The sequence below is a fragment of the Carassius gibelio genome, chromosome A22 (genome assembly GCF_023724105.1).
Source record: "Carassius gibelio isolate Cgi1373 ecotype wild population from Czech Republic chromosome A22, carGib1.2-hapl.c, whole genome shotgun sequence".
NCBI classification, from domain to species: domain Eukaryota; kingdom Metazoa; phylum Chordata; class Actinopteri; order Cypriniformes; family Cyprinidae; genus Carassius; species Carassius gibelio.
Window position 1 is genome coordinate 7,338,366 of NC_068392.1, and position 21,735 is coordinate 7,360,100.

The 21,735-nt window shown below is 32.4% G+C and overlaps 1 protein-coding gene across 1 annotated transcript; it reads right to left on the minus strand.

Moving 5' to 3' along the window:
- Positions 1-6,007: 6,007 nt before the first annotated feature.
- On the minus strand, positions 6,008-8,713 carry LOC127942729 (protein S100-B). Its single transcript, XM_052538651.1, has 3 exons — positions 8,614-8,713; positions 8,211-8,376; positions 6,008-6,971 (listed from the first exon to the last, which is right to left on the minus strand). The coding sequence occupies exons 2-3, from the start codon at positions 8,346-8,348 to the stop codon at positions 6,822-6,824; spliced, it is 288 nt and encodes a 95-aa protein (XP_052394611.1). The 5' UTR covers positions 8,349-8,376; positions 8,614-8,713; the 3' UTR covers positions 6,008-6,821.
- Positions 8,714-21,735: the final 13,022 nt, after the last annotated feature.

The following is a 21,735-nucleotide window of genomic DNA, read 5'->3' on the forward strand; positions in this document are numbered from 1 at the left end:
AACAAAGTCCCCTAGGAGAATACAGCCTTGACTCCATCTAGCCACGCGTCAGATTGTCCCCGCTCTGTGTGTGTGTGTGAGTGTGTGTGTGTGTTCTATTCTGTGGCATCCCACAGTCACCCTAGAGTCTTGTAAATGGACACGGCGCTGTTGAGATGTTTATCTTGTGGACGGCAGGAGCTGAGAGATCTCACACAGACCCACTTCAGTACTGTGAGGATTACAACCCCCCCCCCCCCCCCAAACAAACATACAAACAATCTGCAACCATTTTTAAACTTCTCATTATTCATTAGATTCGAATTATTCATTAGTTTGTGAATTACACTTCATGGTGGAAAGAGGAATGCATGAATTCGATTTGTTAAAATTTCATTCCGACGTGTAAGAAATGCCTTCTGCAAGGGGAAATGAAGAACACTAGGGGTAAAAATTGCCTTTGGCCTGTTAGAGCGAGATATATTTTTGAAATGTGTATCCCACATACAGTATATAATTCAGTTTTTGCCAAAATGTATAAAAATTTGTCTCTTATGCTGACTAATTTGTTGGAAAAAAAAACAGTAAAAACTGTAATATTGTGAAATATTATTACCGGTTAAAGGAAGATGCTTATTTGATGCTCAAGAAACTTTTCTTATTATCCTCACTCTTGAAAACTGTATTTGCTGCTTAATACTTTCCCAGAAACTACCATTCAAAAGTCTGAGGTACGTAGGATTTAAAAACAAAGAAAGAAATGAATACTTTTCATTAATGCTTTCATTCACCAAGGACACATTAAATGAGTCAGAAGTGACAGTAAAGACATTTATGTTACAAAAGATTTCTATTTCATATAAATGCTGTTTGAATGTTCTGTTCATCAAAGAATTAAAAACAAAGTATAACAGTTTCCAAAAAAAAAAACTTAATTATAATAAAGACCATTATCAATAACAATAATTTTATAATTGATAATAATAGTGCACTAAATCAGCATATCAGAATGATTTCTGTATATAAAATATATATATATATATATATATATATATATATATATATACTGTATATATAAACACAATTTAAATAAACAATTTAAATAAACACAATTTAAAGTAACTGTATTCTATTTGAATATTATAATTCATAATGAGCGTGTATATTTGTATATTAAAAAATATAAATTTAAATATATATATATATATATAAACAGTTTTTGCATGTAAATATAATTAATTTAATTCTGATGAATACAGACATAATGAATGGTTTGTACTTAAAACTCATAGACTTTACTTTTGCTCACGAATAAACCGCAAACTATTTTAAATTAGGTCACGGTACGGTCGGACCCCGGGGACTGTGTTATTGCCTCAGGCGTTTCTGACCTCGACCAATCTGACTTACACAAGAACAATAAAGCCGAGCAGCAGAACAGCACAACAGAGAAACTCCTGTTATAAATAAACGTCAGAACTTTTTGAGGAAACCATTTATAAACCTCCCATCGATCTCCTTCCAAGGTGCTCTTAACTCTGGAATGAAAATGATAAGGAAGCTATTCTGATATGGCACATGTAAGGCTAAAATTGAACAAGGGGTCACAGATGCTTGTACAGTATATGGTTGTGTGAGCATGTGTGTTTGCGAACGGACTGAATGTGCGACTTGTTAACGTGAATCCGTTAGAAAAGAAATGCTTTTTTAAGATAAAACCTGCAAACACTAGGTTTACTAAAACAGTTCTGGTTGAAATCACAGCATTGCATGACTAACCTTTCATTCCAAAGTCAAACTCGCCGTTGAAATCCTGGCTCTTCTGCTTTAGAGATAATCAAATCTACACTGTGGGGTTAACCAGACTCAGTGTCCAAAAGAACAGCGCACTTGTTTGTCGAGCGAGCTGTAAACAAATATTCCGCTCTGAGACAGCACGGTTATATCAGAAACAGAAAAGCATAATGAATTCGGAGGAGAGCCACTCGTGGAATGCAGAAAACATAATTTCGGCACAAGAGCTTCCCATTTCCGTCTGTCCTGTGGGTCTGCTCAAGCACACACTGGATATGAAGAGAAATTTGTTGTGACGTTTTGGAGTATTGGCCCTTGTTGTGTAGCTCGGTGTGACAGATCATTTTCTGTCATTATTTTGCACCTTCAGCTACAATCCTTTTTAAAGTGATACAGCAGATCACCATCTGGTGTAGGAAGAGATGTATCAGTGTTTAGGAGAAGAGAGCAAATGCAATAAAATAATGTGGTAGCACTTTATTTTACAGTCCTGTTCCCCGTGTACATACTATGTACTTATTATAGTAATTACAATAACTGTGTAATAACTAGGTACTAACCCTGAACCTACTCCTAAACCTAACCCTACCCCATGTAGTTACCCTGTATTACCAGAACTTTCTTAGATAAATACACTGTAAGTACACTATAAGTACATGTAAGTACACGTACTGCAAAATAAAGTGCAACCAATAATGTTTATCTGCATGGTGTGCTGATGTGGAACAACAGGCAAAATCGTCTAGTATCTACATATTTACAGATTAAAAAAGGAGTACTTTGGATAAATTAAACAGCATATGTATTTTTGATCAACTGAAAGCCTTAAAATTACATAATTTAAATTAAGGAAATCTTCTTATGCAAATTTCTAATAATGGGACATCTGTGGTGAAATCCCCTTTGGGAGGGTATTTATGTGTGGGCTCTAATTAAGGGGCCGGAGAACCAGGTAATCTGTAAAGAATAATATAAACCAGCTTAAATCAACTTATTAATGTAAAATAAGCATATGTATCATTATATGGATACAGTATTATAGAGATTTTCGATATTTTTGGACCTTATTGTACTGTATAAATGCACACACACACACACACACACACACACACACTTATATATATAAAATATTAAATCTATTTTATGTTTACTTAAAATATGTGGATTAAAAAGTATTAATTAATAAAACTTATTATGATTTATTGCCTCTTAAAATTGAATAATTACATTTAAATTAAAGCAAACTTTTAAGGATGCCAAAAATCTTGGTGGAGAGTGAAGACTATATAATATACATATTTTAATTGCAAGATATATACATATTATACTCAGGTTTTCAATATTTTTACTGTGTAAGTACTTATATATACACACAAACACTTTAAGAACTGGATAGATAGATAGATAGATAGATAGATAGATAGATAGATAGATAGATAGATAGATAGATAGATAGATTGATTGATTCTTATTGCTTTGCAACTGGTGTAGTCCTCTTGGTGACGTGGATGACTAGGGGAATAATCAGATCTTAAGTGTAGGCTCTATGGGTCCTGCCGGAGAGCCGGGGACTTTGAAAAAAAGTCATATGAACCAGTCAGCTTCCTACAGTAAAATAAGCACATATCCATGTCCCATTTTACAACTTTCCTACATTTTCCAGTAAGAATATTATATACAATAAGGTTAAAGGCCTAATGAATCACCGGCCCGTAAGTAATACTCCAATTAAAATGACTTCCTTTTTGCCTCCCTATGAGCAAGGGCAGATGCTAATGCAAGACGGCCCGCGCTCATGGAGGTCACTCACAGGCTGCTGTAGGTTACAGTAGGACATCTGTTCTCACTGCTGGGGTCTTTGAGCTCCTGGGGTTACCTTTTTCTTTTATACATGCTTACAGACATATATATGCAAACACACACACACACACACACTCCCCTCTTTCCATCAGGGTGGTCACTGGAGTCAGCCGGTGTAGTTGAGTTAGGAATATTTGCAGGTGAGCTAATTATTCTTATGCTGTCATGTTTCCAGCCGAGCGTGCAAGACTAACCCCGATTTAATCCCCTGAACACAATCAGCCTTTATTTAATTTTGCTTCTCATATCATGTGCATCCATGCAGCCCCCAAGAAAGCATCTCCACTCGCTTCTGAGACCCCTTCTATTTTTCTTCCCATTTAAACAATGATAATCATGAAGAGACAGAGGTGGGGAAGAAAGAGAAGAAGACAGCGGCATGGAAGTTGCCCATCCTGGGGTTATTGTTTGAAACTTTGAAAGATTTTAAACAAGTTTAGATTTATGGAAAAGGTTATGAGGATAACAGTGCCTAAAAGACAAAATGCTAGACTTTTAATTCCATATTTTGTTGTCATGATAATGTTGTATATATATATATATATATATATATATATATATATATATATATATATATATATATAGATATATATATAGATATATATATAAGACGTGCTAACACAACTGTGGTGCAAAGCAGAAAAACGAAATCAACACCTTTAAAATGTGTCACCTAATCAGCAGTAAAATGATAATGTATATCAAATCGGCAAGATGCAGAAGGTATGCACACATGGAGACATTAACAATCAATCAGTGATTGGCTGGCACTCACCGTGAGATACTTGCAGTTACGTTGCATCTTGAGGAATCTATATAATCAAAGAAGTGTTTATCCTTGATGGTGGATGCCATTAAAACGCCTTCTGTCTGCATCTCTCGCTCAACACACACACACACACACACACACACATTTGCAGCATTACAAATGTACAATCACTCAATCCCATCACTCTCTCACTCTCCGTTCCCCTCATTCTCTTTCAAGTGTTCTTAAAGCTGCCTTGAATCCTTAATGATGGAAATAAAATGAAACTGTATGGAAATGAATGTATGTTAATCATTGCTCATTACAAATGAGAACCTCCAGAGCTCATGATGATATAATTTCCAAATAGTATGTATGTATGTACAGACAGACACAGATAGATAGATAGATAGATAGATAGATAGATAGACAGATAGACAGATAGATAGATAGATAGACAGACAGATAGATAGATAATGTAACATAATGTCATATATATTTGTGTTTTTATGTTCCAGAAGCAGCAGACTGAATACCACCACAGAGCTCCTTTTTGGAACCAAGCCAAGTTCCGAAATTCTACTCTGGCGTCCAATCCAATGACCTCATGGGACATTACCTACTGTGAGATGCTAAAAGACTGGTCATAGTCAGACCACACAGCTGGGTAAACACACACACACACACACACACACACACACACACACACACTGAGCGCCTCATTTGCTAAACTCAGCCAAAGCAATCACCCCAAGGCACTCATCTTTCACTCCAGAAATACCGTGGACACTTATTTTATCATGTTTTATTTATTTATTTATTTATGCTTTATTGCATTGTCAAATAAATCCAGTGACTTCATCATATTGCATCCACCCTCTACCTCAACACATTTCTCATTTCCACAGCTCAGATCAGGGGACTTGGCACTGGCACGGCACAACACTGCCACTTACCGGGAGCATTCAGTACGGCAGTCTGTGATTGGAGGGTTAATACTTAAAAGTCCTTCAAACAAACTTGTGTTTGTGTATTTGGGCTTGTGTATTGCTTATAAATATGTAAGAGATTTTCAGGCTGCTTAATGTAAACATACTTGAGACGAAGATGATATTCCAATTGTGTGCCTATTATATTTATCATCTTTCAGGGTCTTGCTGTGTGACCATTGATCTGGATGTGAAGGCCTCTGTATTGACAGTTTGTGCTTGGTAATGATAATACCTCTAAGTCACAGGGGACAATGCAAAGCAGTTGTTTACAGGCATCCTCTAGCCATGGATATCCATTTATTTTCTGGAGGATAAGGTAACGCTAAATATTTAAGTAATGATTTTATTGGTTTATACTGTATAAAAGGTAATTATTGATTATACACCCAGTGAGATCCAGTTCCTCTTCACAAATTCATTTAAATGAGATAAAAATATATATACATATTAGAATTAATTATTAATTCTGTTCGGTCAAAATACATAAACTCATAAAGCATTATGCTACAACTAGAATATATGGGTAAAGAAAACTTTATTTTGTGTTAATGATGATATTATTTATTATGGAATTATATTAAACATCTTTATTTTAAAACTAGATGGATAGATGTTTCAAAAATTCACACGTTACTTGAATTTTATCTGTTCACAATTTTTATTTTGCTTGATTTTATTCCATAATTCTAACAGTTTGGCTTCTGAAACATATTCATCTTTTATTTTTATATTTTTAGGTTTGTAAGGAAACTTTAATTGTAGAACCTTGTTACACAAATTTGTGTAAATTGTTCATAATACATTCTAATACATTCTTCAATAAAATGTCACATTAAGCTTAATAATTTGCAGATTTAGTAGCTCTAGTTACAGTTTACAATTGGAAAACACAACTCATGTACTATTAAACATTTTCTGGATATCTAATACATGAAAAACATGAGTTTTCATGCCTTTAATAACATGGGATTGATTTGAAATTCCAAACCATTTATGGATGGTTGTAAACATCATATTAGATATTTTCAAAGGAATAATTTGCTTTGGTGGGTCTTCTTAAAGCACAGCATGATTTGTCTCAGGCCCCTGGAACAATCTGACGTAAGTCAATAGCAGCCTAATAGTCTGAAGCTAATCAGGAAAAACATTTCACAATCATCCTGGAACTGAAATGGCAAAAGCGCAACACCTGGTCCGCATTTCACTCGATGAGATTTATGATGGGGATGTCTTTGAGAAAAAAATTGCCTAGGCAAAATAATAGAAGCATGCTTTGTAATAAACTGGTTTTGAGTCTAGCAAAACAAACTGTCGTACAAGCTGCATATACATTCTGTTCAATCTAAACAACAATCCTAATATGATACGAAAAAGAACAAAGCAAACTTTAAGAGAATCAATGTGTTGTATTACTATTATGCTATGAATACTTGTTTTTTTAATATGACTCATTCGTCTTCGTTGTGTTCGAAAAACTCATGGCAACAGATGGTAACCATGGTGATGAAGGTCATGAACTCTTGAAAATCACACTCCGAGTCACCATCGGTATCCACGCTTTCCATCAAACTGTCCAATGTTGCTTGATCTTTCACATGCTGAGTGAGATCAAAAAGAAATGAAAATGAATTTTTTTTTCAATTCTGTCATAAAGCCTTGACTGTAAATCAAAATGCAGTGTTAAAAAAAAAATTATAATAATAATAAGTTTAATCACCTCAGTAAGAGTCGGAAAAGAAAAAGCTTATAAAATAAGAAAATGGCTAATTCCTTTAGCATAAAAAATATTAAATCGAAACTTTTTGAAACAAAACTCGATTTTCACATAAAATCTTGACTGTAAATCAAACATTATTTATTTTTTTATTTTTTTACACGTTTAATTACTTTGGTAAGAGTAGGAAAAGAAAAAGATTAAGAAGTAAGAAAATAGACAATTTGCTTAACATAATCGTAATCGTAAATTTCTGAGACAAAAACTGAATTCTGACGTGATGCCATGATTGTAAATCAAACATTCTTTAAATTTCAAGACAAAGTGTAGAGTAAAAAAATAAATAAGTTGAATTACTTTGGTAAGAGTTGGAAAACAAAAAGATTAATTAGGAAAATAGATAATTTTCTTAGAATTAAATATTAAACATAAATTTTTGACACAAAAACTCGATTTTCCCATAAAGTCTTGAATGTAAATCAAACATTCTTTAAATTTCAAGATGAAGAGCAGTTATTATTATTATTATTATTATTATTATTTTTGTTTAATTACTTTGGTAGTAGTTGGAAAAGAAAAAGTTAAAGAAGTAGGAAAATAGATAATTTGCTTAGCATTAAATATTTAATCGTAAATTTTTGACACAAAAACTGAATTCTGACGTAATGCCTTGACTTTAAATCAAACATTCTTTAAATTTCAAAACAAGGTGTAGAGTAAAAAAAAAATACGTTTCTTTACTTTGGTACGAGTTAGATGAGAAAAAACTTAAGAAGTAGGAAAATAGATAACTTGCTTAGCGTTAAATATTTAATCGTAAATTTTTGACACAAAAACTGAATTCTGACGTAATGTCTTGACTTTGTCTGACGTAATGTCTTGACTTCAAGACAAAGTGTAGAGGATTTTTTTTTTTTTTTTTACTTTTAATTACTTTGGTAAGAGTTGGAAAAGAAAAAAACTTAAGAGGTAGGAAATAGATAATTTTGCTTACCGTCAAATATTTAATAATACAATTTTGACACAAAAACTGAATTCTGATGTAATGCCTTGACTGTAAATCAAATACTCTTTAAATTTCAAGACAAAGTGAAGTGTAAAAAAAAGTTTGAAGTTTAATTACCTCTGTAAGAGTCGGAAATTCATTGGTGAGCAGATCCTTGAGTTCGCTCTTTTTTAATTTGTACTTGTCACCTTCTTTGGATGAGTATTTGTGGAACACCTCAATGATGGTTCCCAGGCAGCTCTCCAAGTCTGACATCTTTATGTAGTCTAGCGTTCAACGTTTTCTGGAATAGCAATAAGCACTAAAAATGTGAAAACGTTTGAAAGCAATTTCAAGCTGTTTAAATTTTCCCTCAAATGACTTTAAAAGTTTAAGTGTTGAAGCAATTTTATGGACCATTAACTTTCTTTCTGTTTTTTGCAAACACATTTCTACTCATTACATAGTTAGTTTTGCAATTTGCTGTTTGGAACGCTTGGAGCAAAATAAGCTGTAAAACATAGCAATGATAAAAACTTACCAGCAGAGAGTTTGTCCGAATGAGGCGATTCAGAGTGGAGTGAGATGGGAGTCAATTTATAGGTCTGAAAGGGAGGGGCCTTAAGCTTGGAGATTCTGACCTGTCAATCACCAAAACTGACCAATGAGCTTCTGACCTTGTTCTCACTCCACTACACACACATTCAGAGTGAGATACAAAGAGATTAATACAAACACACACACAAAGTATAACACTTGTGTGACACATTTGAGTAACGGAGCTTGAAATTGATATTATATACACAAAATAAATCCTTTGCCAACTTTTAAAGCACAATGCGTTATTTACACGTAATATCTGTAAGAAAATTAAACTAGGTTTTTTTTAACATTTTGTTTGTTTGTTTGTTTTCTGTAAAATCTGGTAGATTTTTTTGATGTTATTGAATTTCTGAAATGTAATACTAAGTATGTTTATTGTTTGAACAGGCTTTTTATTTTGTTTATTTTTTTCTTTGAACAAGTATTGTCCTGTCAGTCTTTTTCCAAGGAATTAAATACAATGTCTTGATTTTATAAATTAGCCGTCTCATCTTTTTGCTGTAGGCCATATGGATATATGTTCATTTCATTTTTCCTATTCGTTTTCCTTTTGATCTTTCTTGGGAGTTCTGTTGCCAATAAGCGCACACAAGTGTTTTGTTGTCCTGCATCTCGGAGGACGACAATAGTGTGTTTGAGAGGAAGTGAGTGGTGTGGCATGTTAATCAGCCGATCCTTTTCTGTTATAGAATTGGCCAGACGTGTGTCCTAAACACCACTGGACTATTAAACAGCTTTAACACCGAGACAAACACTCTCATAAATAATATAATCTAATATGATCAAATATTTTTTCTTTTGTTTTTGTTGTCCAAAAACATGAAAGTTTATGGTATGTTTCAATGCAATATACTTTTCACAACTATCGATAATTACTGTTTAAACACATATAAATATGAAAGCCTATTATGTAATGCATTGTCCCTATATAGTTGCAATATTATATTTTTTTTATTATTATTATATAAATGTTTAGTGAAATTTTGTGCATTATTGTTGCTTTGTATTTTCACAATTTTGTATACTTACTATGATATACTTACTAGTTATAATAAAGATAATTAGTAAATATTATAATGTATTAAATTGTTGTAATGATCATTACTATTCTACAGTTGTTCTAGGCCTATATAAACAGCGAAATCTTAAATCATGAAGTCATCCTCCGTATAAAAATGAAGAGGTGCATGGGAATGCAGTCATGGGGCACTACGATCCTTCATCCCACACCTCCCTGGCATTTGTCCAGCGTGCCAGACGGTTGGGGATTGTCGGACGGGTTTTTTCTGCCATAATAAATGTGTCTTTGTGGCTTCATATACACAGCACAAGCACACTGTTGTTGGCAGCAAACACTGTATATTATGTGGGCCTCACTGTCCTGACGGCCTTTCTCAGGGGTCAGATGGATAAAACACCCCATCAACAAATCAATAATCCATTTCTCTGCCTCTCTATACTCATGTGTTGATTTGTTCATCACACTGTGATCTGGGAGCAGCGTCCGTTTCGGATGGACTGACTCAGATGACTGTTCAATCATGGGCACTGTTGTTTTGATCCAGATCCACTGGTTCAGCTTTATTTTATTTTTTTATTTATTTATTTTTGGGTGGGGGATACCAAATATCCCTAAATGTAATTTTAATTTAATTTAAGAATTTATTATAAAATAAAAATTATGTAAAAATATTTACAAATAATTAATATATTAAATAATTAAAAATCCATTAAAAGTTCAACTTAGTATTACATGAAATTAAATTAGAATAGATAAAAAAAAAAAAAAAAAAAATAATCAATATATACAATATTAATTTAATAACATAATATGAGGTCATTTACTAGTCAAACTTCATTTAAAATATATAAACAATGTAAATTAATAAAAAATAATAAATACAATAATAGTTTAATAAAATGTGACCCTTAAATGGTTAAACTTTATTTAAAATTAAATCAATAACGTGAAAACAAATAAATTATAGAAATTAATATATATATATATATATATATATATATATATATATAACCTTTCAATGGTTACACTTGAAATAAAATTCAAATAAATAATAAACAAAACAAATGACCAAAATAATTCAGAAATAAAATTATAATAAAATTATTTGTGGCCCTTTACAGGTAAAATTATTTGATTTGATACTAAATGAAATTAATTGAAATAAAAATAAAATAAATAAAACAATATGAGGCCCTTTAGAAGTTAAACTTGATATTTAGTTAAAATAAATTAATTAATCAATAACTCTAGTTAACAGATTATATCAAAATAAATAAAAAACTAAATGAGTTTATTAAATAATTAATAAATAATAATATATTAATATGATGCTGTTTAACACTTAAACAAACAAACAAACATTGATGCAAAGTCTCCACCATAAAATCAAATGTGTGTGTGTTTGTTTTAGTCTGTTTGTGAATAACCTCCTCTGTACAAAACGGCCGAATAAATGAGCTTTTGTTGGACACTGGATTGAGGAACCTGTTCTCTCTCTGCCCGTTGTGTCAGCCATATGACTGGCTGCCCAGTGCACTCTGGGATACTAGTGGAGGCCTGACAAAAAACTCATTCTGAGCCCCAGCCACGCTCAGGATCACATGCTCTCATTGACTACTGTTTTCTTACTATGGCTCTATCTATCACTTTCACAATTTCACTAAAATTAGCGTTTGTGTGTTTAGAAAACTGCATTAAAAACAAACAAACAAAAACCACAAGGGTGAAAAAGTCATTCACTGCTGATCTCACTTGCTGGATTGGTATGTTGATTAAACTTAGGTTTATTTAGTTTTTAAATGTTCTGAATTTATTCATTGATTTGTTTTTTACTTTTCAGTGGTTCTTTTCGATTGAACACAATATCATCTCAAAGTAAGAGGACTTTGGACCAATAGGATTTCACAGAGGGCGGGGGTTACATGACCTTCAGAAACAGACTGAAAATATTCAAAATAAGTATATATATATATATATATATATATATATATATATATATATATATATATATATATATATATATACAATTGTATAAAATTTTCTGATTGTGATTTTGTTATTAAGAAAACTCCTAAAAATATTAATCCTGATTTTCACATGAATAATAGAATAATATAAAAGTTTATTTATATATAACTTGTTCTTAATTTATGTTAGCATTTTTGTTGCCTTAAATGTTCATCTGTGAACTGCAATCATAAAAAAAAAAAAAAAAAAACTCATGTCGGACACTTTTTGTCTGTGTGTTTGACCAATTAAATCATTCTTAATGTGCATTTTTAATAATATATAACATTTTCTTTATTATTTAGTCAAACAGTAAAAATTACACTGCATATTTGTGCACAGATATAAAAATAGATAAAGAACTGTAATTTTTGCCACCTCAGTTGGTAGATAATGCTGTTTCTGCTGAGCTTGGGCTGCTTTTCGCAGTGAAACAGTCAGGGACCAGGATTTAACGACAATTACGACCTAATATTTCATCGCTTGACCTTTTGAACGCTAAGGAACAAAATGTGTGTATTCTGTTTGCGGGTGGTTGATCGGAGAGATAGTTTGATTAGTTTGGCCGGATTCCCTCGCGTCCGAAAAGAAAGAAGAAAGCCTCTGGGGTGTTTTTCAGGTGAACTTTTCTCTCCATACAAATCAAGCGGTGAGACTCACTCATTGTCGCTGTTGTCATGGCGATGACCTGTTGCCGCGCTTCGCAGTGGCGGGGTTTCGTTCTCTCAAAGGTTCCTCAGAACGCCGAGTCATCGCTTGGAGACGCGCGCGGTACAAGTAACGGACGAGGGCAGCTCTCCAGGTGCTAAAGTGTCCCGAATAACTCTGTTCTGATAAAAAATATTGATTTTTGAATCGGAAAATAGCTAAACTTGACATTCGCTACAGTCGAGTGTTAGTTCAAAAACGTTTTTTTCACATACGCCCCTCGTGGCGGCATCGCTGTTATGCTGTTATGTAATTTATGAAAACATCAAGTCTCTTTGAAAACCATTCAAATTGGGTTAAAAACGTGTCAATGGGCTTATATAATGGTTTACTGATTCATTTACAGACTGGGTGTATTTGTTATTGTAATAACATTATTTCTTTTCATCTGCAATGTTTATGTTTAACCACTAGGTGGCAGGCTTGTCTTTCTCTTACACTGCGTTGATCTGTTCCGCGTGGTTAACAAACAGAAAGCTGTCTGGACACGTAGGTTTCTAATCTGTCCTGCGATTTTTACATGTAAGTGTTTCGTGTGGTCAGATAAACGGTCCAGTCCGGAGACGCATTAAGCCACTTATCCCGATGAGTAAAACAAGCTGTGGTGTGGAAGTCATGTCTATTATGGTTTAGAAGTCACGTGACTACCTTAATGAGGGGTAGCTGTGTGTGATGTTGACGGTAATATCATGCTATTTTTCCCTTACATTTAGCTTGGCGTGAGTATGTTATATACCATTAAAATAATATTAAATAATACTATGAATATTACATGTTTGTTATAATATTAGGTCTATACAATTGTTTTTTTTTATCTTTCTTATTTGGAAAAATACAATAATATTACAATTAATGATTCATCAGTATTTAACAATATGAATCAATTACTGTAATTTTTCAGCAATATTTATTCTTAGTGGATATTTTTAATACTTATACATAATATTTTGAAAAAACAAAATGTATAATGGTTTTATATTGTACTGTATAGTTATTGTTTAACTATTTTTTTTTAGATTCATTACAGTAGCTAAACACATACACCAAAATATAACAGTCACAGTCAAAATATAAATATATATAAATACTTAATATATATTTGTTATACTATTATATAGTTGTTGTTATTATTATAAAAAAAACTAAAATAATAAAATGCATTAATATTAATAAATGTGAACAGTACAAATTAATATTTATAAAGTATCATATTAATAATTAATGTGGTCATGTTTTTTATTTATATTTTATGTATAATGGTAAGAATATGATCAACAGAATATGAAACAACTTCATTTTATGAAATATTTACTTTTATCAATATAAAAGTTAGAATTTAATGAGAGCTAAACCATTTTAATAAAAGCGATTTTACTAGCAAGTGATTCGCAAAAAAATAAAAATAAATAACGATTCACTTTTAAAAGATACAGTACAACAACACTACACACTACTGTGTAAGACAGTAGCTAACTGTTTTCACAACTGTGTAGCTCGTTTATTAACGAGATGCTTTTTTATTGATACTTGTTCTAGCTATTCGTAGTGTGACGCAATGCTACATCGCTAGTTTTAGCGGTTTGATCTAGCAAAGAATTGGTTTGGCTTAGAGCTGAAACAACGAATCGATTTAATCGATTAAAATCGATTATTAAAATAGTTGTCAACTAATTTAGTAATCGATTCGTCGCTAAATAAATTTTATTAATAAATTTAATGAGCCACCGGAGGTTTTACTCAGCCAGTACAGCAGGTGAAGTAGCGAATAGCCAATAGCTGGCCTCGTTTTATGTCACGTGCTTCCCGAACAGCGTCTCTGCAGCATTCAGCGGGAAGTGGGAGTACTTTACTTTGAGCCTTCAAAATCAAGAGTAACCTGTAAACTCTGCACTACTGAACTGTTTAAGGGGCCGTTCACATATCGTGTCTTTTGCGTGCTCAAGTTCGTTATTTCCTATGTAGGCGCGCAGTATGCACTCTCATAATGTAAGCGACGCGGTCGCGACACGCACGCGGTGCGATGCGCCCGTTTTTCCAGGCGCGTCCACACCGCATCCATTTATCCTTTGCTGAAATTTCCGGGTCTTCATGGAGAGGGCACGTCATGGAGAGAGCACGTCATGGTTGCTTAGCAAAGGCAGACGCCTCAGGGGCGCTTCTGCCCGAGCGCTTTGGAAAGAAGGAGAAAGCGGCGCGACTAGCGTTTTCCACGCGTTTTTAGGTGCGATATGTGAACGGCCCCTAAGAATTTTATTTGTGCAGATTCTCCAGTACAAGGTTGTTTGCAAATGTTTAGTCGTAAAAGCTGATAACATTGCTTTTTAACAGTTAACATTTAAAGCTTTACAAACATGTTATGTGATCAGTTTGTCGTTTACCAGTTCATAATTCAGACTTGCAGCCTAATTATGACTGAATGAGAGAGGTAAATGTTTGAGTATATTTAAAATGCACTTCTTTTCTAAGTATTCACTGCTCTTTTTCACACAGCAGGTTTTTTGTGTGTGTCCCAATTTTTTTTTTCTGGACAACCTTCTGATGGATTTTACTTTAAATTGTGAGTTCCATTCAGGTTTCATGCCATTGGCACTTTTTTTTCCGAAGGATTGTTTACAATTTCACAGCATAAGCTATAAAGCTTTTTCCCAGTAAATAATAAAATACAATGCACTGCAATTTTATTCTGTTTTATCCTTATACTTCGTGAAAATATGTTCTCAAAGATTCCTTAAGCTTTGTTTGGGATGTTAAACTACTTTAGGAGCTCTAAGGACTGCCATGGTGAAAACAATATTTGAAATCTCCTTGTGAATTTTGCTAGAGTATGGGTCAGTGTTTTGATTGCAGAAGAGTTCGACAAAGGATTACTAACAAAATAAAACTCCAGGTATATTTTTGATGAGGATATGACAATGCAAAATGGTTAAAATCTCTTAAAAATCTATGCTGAATGATAAAGACCCTTTATTAATAATTTCCTTGGGGAAAAAAATGGAAAAAACTAAAATATAAGTACATAAACCGATTAATCGATTAATCGTAAAAATAATCGACAGATTAATCGATTATCAAAATAATCGTTAGTTGCAGCCCTAGTTTGGCTCATGTTAACAGTCAGTCATCTGCTGCAGTAATTAGGAATGGAAGTAGGACTGTGATTAACAGGTGAAGTTCAACATGTATCGCTCAGTGCAAACAAACATAGACGTGCGCACCTGGTCAGCTAGAATTAACCCTGCGCTCATGTAACAAATCCACAAAACTTCCAAAAACATCAACGACTTTATTACCTCTGCTGACATTTTTGCTGACACCAACTAGAATGAAGATCAAGCTTGAGTAATATTTGGACATTTACCCTCCTAGACATTGTCTCAGTATTGTCCCGTAGTAAAGAAGCTTTGCAAACTGGCAAAAACAACACAGGCGCAGTAATTAAAGTGGATAAAGTAGATTATGCGGCTCTTGTGATGAATTGGATGCCTGTTGCAGATTGGCACCTGAAAACAGCTTGGCTTGACTTCACCTTGTCAACCTACATGCACACACACACACACACACTTTTGAAAGTTTCTGAGGTTAAAGATCATTTTTTTGTTTTGAAAGGTATGCATGTCTTAACTTTTATGTAAAAGTGAATAGTAGTATAATAATATGCATGTTGTAAATTTGTTATATTATACAATTGTTAATATTATTATTTTAAAAAGTGTAAAATACCATAATGATAATAATAATAAAATAAAATGTATGTATTAATATTACCATTATCAATTAATATAAATATACATTATTACTAATAAAATAACAAATAATAATTTATGTAAAAATGTTTTTTGTAGTACAATAATAATACTATAATTTTATAATTTTATACTAACTAATTTTTTTTTATATTAATATATAAATACATTTTAATGTAATGATGATAATAGTAATCACTGTTAACATAACAAATTAATATAACATTTATCATTATGATCATATAAATATAAATTATTATTAAAATAACAAGTAACAAAATTCAAAGTAATACAATATTAATATTATTATTATTTATTATTCTAATTGTTTATTAATTATTATGTAATTATTACCTAATATAAAATAAAAATGCAACTTATTAATATTATCAATATTAACAATATTAAGATCTGTAAGATTAAAGTAATCTGTAAAATAGCAAGAAAAATGGTTAATTAACAAACTAACTTAACATATAATAAAATAAAATGTGTGTATTAATATTACCATTATCAAGTAATATAAAAGGTATTATTACTAATAAAATAACAAATAATCATTTATATATCTTTTTTATTGTAGTACAAATAATAACACAAAAATTATATTGTAATTGTAATCACTGTTAACCTGACAAATTCATATAAAATGTATTATTATTATGATCATATAAATTATATTATTAAAATAACAAGTAACAAAATTCAAAGTAATAAAATAATAATAATAATATTATTTTATCTAATTGTTTAATTTATTATCAAACTTATTAATATTATCAGTATTAACAATATTAAGAAAATTGTTGTTATTATTATTATTATTATTATTTAAACTAATATTACTGTAAAACAGCAAGAAAAATTTTAATTAACAAACTAAATTAACATCAGTGGATACAAATTATTATTAATAAAATAACAATATTATTCAATATTGATAAAAAATATAAAATATGATATTATATAAAAGGAAATATTAATAATAATAATAATTGTTAATATTTAAAAGTATAAAATAATATTTATATAAAATAATAACAAAATATAATATGAACATTATTTAACTAAATTAATATATGAATAAATAAACAGTAAGCAGTAGTAGTAGTTTTGACAGTTTAAGGTTGTAATTTGTGACATACAGCATGTAAACTGATGGCCGCAGCAAAAGCGTTGTCTGGGTCACAGGGCCGGACAGATGTCAGGCTTTCCTGTGGGTAATTGTCAGAGACAGGAATAGTGAATCCAGGTCAGTAGGCTGCTTGTAAAGTGAGCTCAGTAAATGCTGGACAGAGATTAGCTCTTTATCCAGGTTCACCTCACTGTGACTCATAACGCTCTCCCACTCACTGAACACATGCTAAACATTACACCTAAAGAAACGAAAAAGTACCTTTGTGCCAATTCTGCACCAATATAGTGGAAGAAGGTAATGCTAATGTAACAGAAAAACAAGAGCTAGCATAAGAAAGCATCTGCTTCACAACAAAAGCTAGCATGTCATACAGTATCTGCTAAACATGTTTATTTCAGTAAATGTAGACAGTAAAAAACTACAGAATGCTAGAATGCTAATCTGAATTTAGCTTAGACTCTACTGACTTTGAGACATTTTTCAAACTATGCTCTTTTGGATTCCACAGAAAAAGAAAGTAATACAAAATTGGAATGACATGAGGGTGAAACAATTTGATACTGTATACTCTGTTTTCATAGCAGACTGGACATGTTGAGGCATGTTTCCTCTCGGGATGAGTTCACGTTCTTGTTCTAATAGCAAATGTGGAAACGGTTCAAGAGTGTGTAATTTTTTAATGAGCCAATACTAAATTACAACAGAGGAAACTATCAAAACGTAACCACAATTTATTGTTTAACAGCAGAACGTGTTCAGACTGAACCATAACCAGAAAGGCCTTTCATTACCTCAGAGGCATTAGCATTGAAAACTGCTCCCGAAGGAGGCTAAAGAGAATCACAGAAAAACAACTCGTTTGTTTGGAATCGCCTCTAAAGGGGAAAAGATTCATTAAGGAATTGTTCAGAGGGAAGATGAGTTTTTTTTATAATTTTTATTTTATTTTATTATTTTTGCTTGTTTATTTTTAGAAAGAGATAGAGAGAAATAAATAAAAGTTTAATTATTATCAAAAATAAAAATAAAAATCTGCCTTCATTTTCCAACATGGTAATTACAGAGAAATTATATGTGTGTGTGTGTGTGTGTGTGTGTGTGTGTGTGTGTGGCAAAAAAGTAATTATATATTATAAATAAATTATAGCTAGTATAACTTTATAGTTATTAGGAATATATTAAATATGAATATTATATAAGTAATATTAATAGGACAAAATTAGATATAATGAAATTCATTCATATGATTGAATATCAACCTAATTTATATAAATGATTAACATTGTTACTGTTACAAGTATTATGATTGTTATTTTAAGCAGCCATATTACAGATCATAGTAAATTAGACTGTAGGTTGACGGTTCAAGTTGAGGATTTGACCTGTAACCTGCTCATTCTCATTTGGCTTCATCTTCTTAACTTGGTAAGAGCTGCGGTGGATGACAGGATTTTAATTTGGCCATTATGTTTGTTTAATGGCCCGTCGTCAAGAGAAAGAAATGGCCGGGCACGCACCTTTTTTCGTTCTTTGTGGAATCTGTCCAAATGCTTGATGAGTTTCCAAAGCCACAATGAAGGACATTTGTCTGGCTGGACAAAATGTTAGACACACAGCTGACTTCATCTTAATTACAGTACAGGGCTTTAACACTGGCCATATATCCACCCACAGGATGAAGGGACACATGAGTATACAAGCTCTAAAGCCTGTTATGTCTGAGAGGAAGATAAACTGTGGCACTGTGAGGCATGACAGCGTGTCACTTCCTGTCTGTGTCGAAGCAGCGGGAAAATGCATTATAATGTTCAACCCTGCTCTCTCTCTCTCTCTCTCACACACACACACACACACACCTGGGAGGTGATCAGGTCTTGACGTGTTTAAACACACACACACACACACACGCACACACATACATAAATAATGTAAAATGTAAATACAATGTAATATTTTATTAAATATTTGTATTTATTAATTATTTTATTATAATTCTTTTATGTAATATCATAATTATATATATATTTTTTAATTGCATTAGTTAGTTGTGTGTGTGTGTGTGTGTGTGTGTATCTATCTTTATAATGATAAGATATTTTATAATAATAATATACATATGTATATATATGTGTATGTGTGTGTGTGTGTGTGTGTATAATTTTATTATTTGCTGTAAGTCCGACAAAACAATAATAATTATTTAAATTAATTATAATTAATTAACAATTATTATTTTTTAGTATAAATCAATTATATGTGTATATTTTATTATATATATATATATATATATATATATATATATATATATATATATATATATATAGAGTGTCCTGAGTTGCAGACAGAACCTTAAATAAAAAATTAAAAACTGACATGCAGAGAATAGGCCGTTCTTCTCTATGGGGAAACAGATCCTAGAGTCTCACCGTGTGTCTGTCAGGTCTGTCAGTAAGGCCTGTTTTATCAGGTCACATTGCCATGTATAATGGATGTTACTGTGGCAACCTGACAGGATGAGATGCTTTGTCTCTCTCTTTTCCTGCATATGAGAACTGAGCAGTGAATTCTGAAGGGTCCTTCTAGCTCCGAGCTGTGCTTTCAGGCCGCTTCACTCCATCAAACAGCTGATAAAATGGTCCGGGGAGAGCGAGAGAGACAGACTGCTGTGCCTGATGTGGATACCGGGGCTTGTGAAACTGACCAGATAAACTCCAGTAAGTGTGAATATATCTCACCACGAATATGTTGTTCTTTAATATTAAACTGACTACATTAAACAAGCTACCCAATGCTTGAGTAATTTTTTTGATTATAGTGAGCAGATTTGCAAGCATTTTATTTTCTTCTCTGTTTGCCGTCTGAGAATAAATGGTTTGTTGCGAGAAACCATTAATAAACAACATGTAATGATGCTTCAGTAAACAAAATTTGTCAGCTATGCCGAATAGCTCACTATTTGCTAATTCAGAGAAACGGCCTCCAAGGGCAATTTAATAAGATTTGAAGAGTCCTAATGGGTTTTGCTAATGATTTTATATATGTTTGAAAGAGCTAACCGTTAGCATTCCCATTCATCTCAATGGAAACGTAAAAACTGGAAATATGCGACATGGATCTCAAAAGATTTTTGTAATTCCTGTTTAAAAGCAATTCACGTTATTTATTATAGCAGTGTAAGCAGGCAAAGTTATTATTGTTAACTAAGACTTTAACCAAAACCAGAAACAAATCATCACTTGAAATAAGTACTAAAATAACTAAAACAAAAACAAAAAAACTACAAATAAATAATAATAAAAGAACATATTAAATAATTTTAAAGCAAACAGAAACAAACAAAGACACAACAAAATGACCTAAAATTAAACTAAAAAAATTAAAACAAAAACTACAGTAAAGTTACAATGCTAGCAGATTAATTACTGTAGCTACCAGTTTACTAGGCTAATCAGCTACGATAATGCTAAGAACTAACCATATGAAATATAATACATACAGTATTGTTCAAAATAATAGCAGTACAATGTGACTAACCAGAATAATCAAGGTTTTTCGTATATTTTTTTATTGCTACGTGGCAAACAAGTTACCAGTAGGTTCAGTAGATTCTCAGAAAACAAATGAGACCCAGCATTCATGATATGCACGCTCTTAAGGCTGTGCAATTGGGCAATTAGTTGAAAGGGGTGTGTTCAAAAAAATAGCAGTGTGGCATTCAATCACTGAGGTCATCAATTTTGTGAAGAAACAGGTGTGAATCAGGTGGCCCCTATTTAAGGATGAAGCCAACACTTGTTGAACATGCATTTGAAAGCTGAGGAAAATGGGTCGTTCAAGACATTGTTCAGAAGAACAGCGTACTTTGATTAAAAAGTTGATTAGAGAGGGGAAAACCTATAAAGAGGTGCAAAAAATGATAGGCTGTTCAGCTAAAATGATCTCCAGTGCCTTAAAATGGAGAGCAAAACCAGAGAGACGTGGAAGAAAACGGAAGACAACCATCAAAATGGATAGAAGAATAACCAGAATGGCAAAGGCTCAGCCAATGATCACCTCCAGGATGATCAAAGACAGTCTGGAGTTACCTGTAAGTACTGTGACAGTTAGAAGACGTCTGTGTGAAGCTAATCTATTTTCAAGAATCCCCCGCAAAGTCCCTCTGTTAAAAAAAAGGCATGTGCAGAAGAGGTTACAATTTGCCAAAGAACACATCAACTGGCCTAAAGAGAAATGGAGGAACATTTTGTGGACTGATGAGAGTAAAATTGTTCTTTTTGGGTCCAAGGGCCACAGGCAGTTTGTGAGACGACCCCCAAACTCTGAATTCAAGCCACAGTACACAGTGAAGACAGTGAAGCATGGAGGTGCAAGCATCATGATATGGGCATGTTTCTCCTACTATGGTGTTGGGCCTATTTATCGCATACCAGGGATCATGGATCA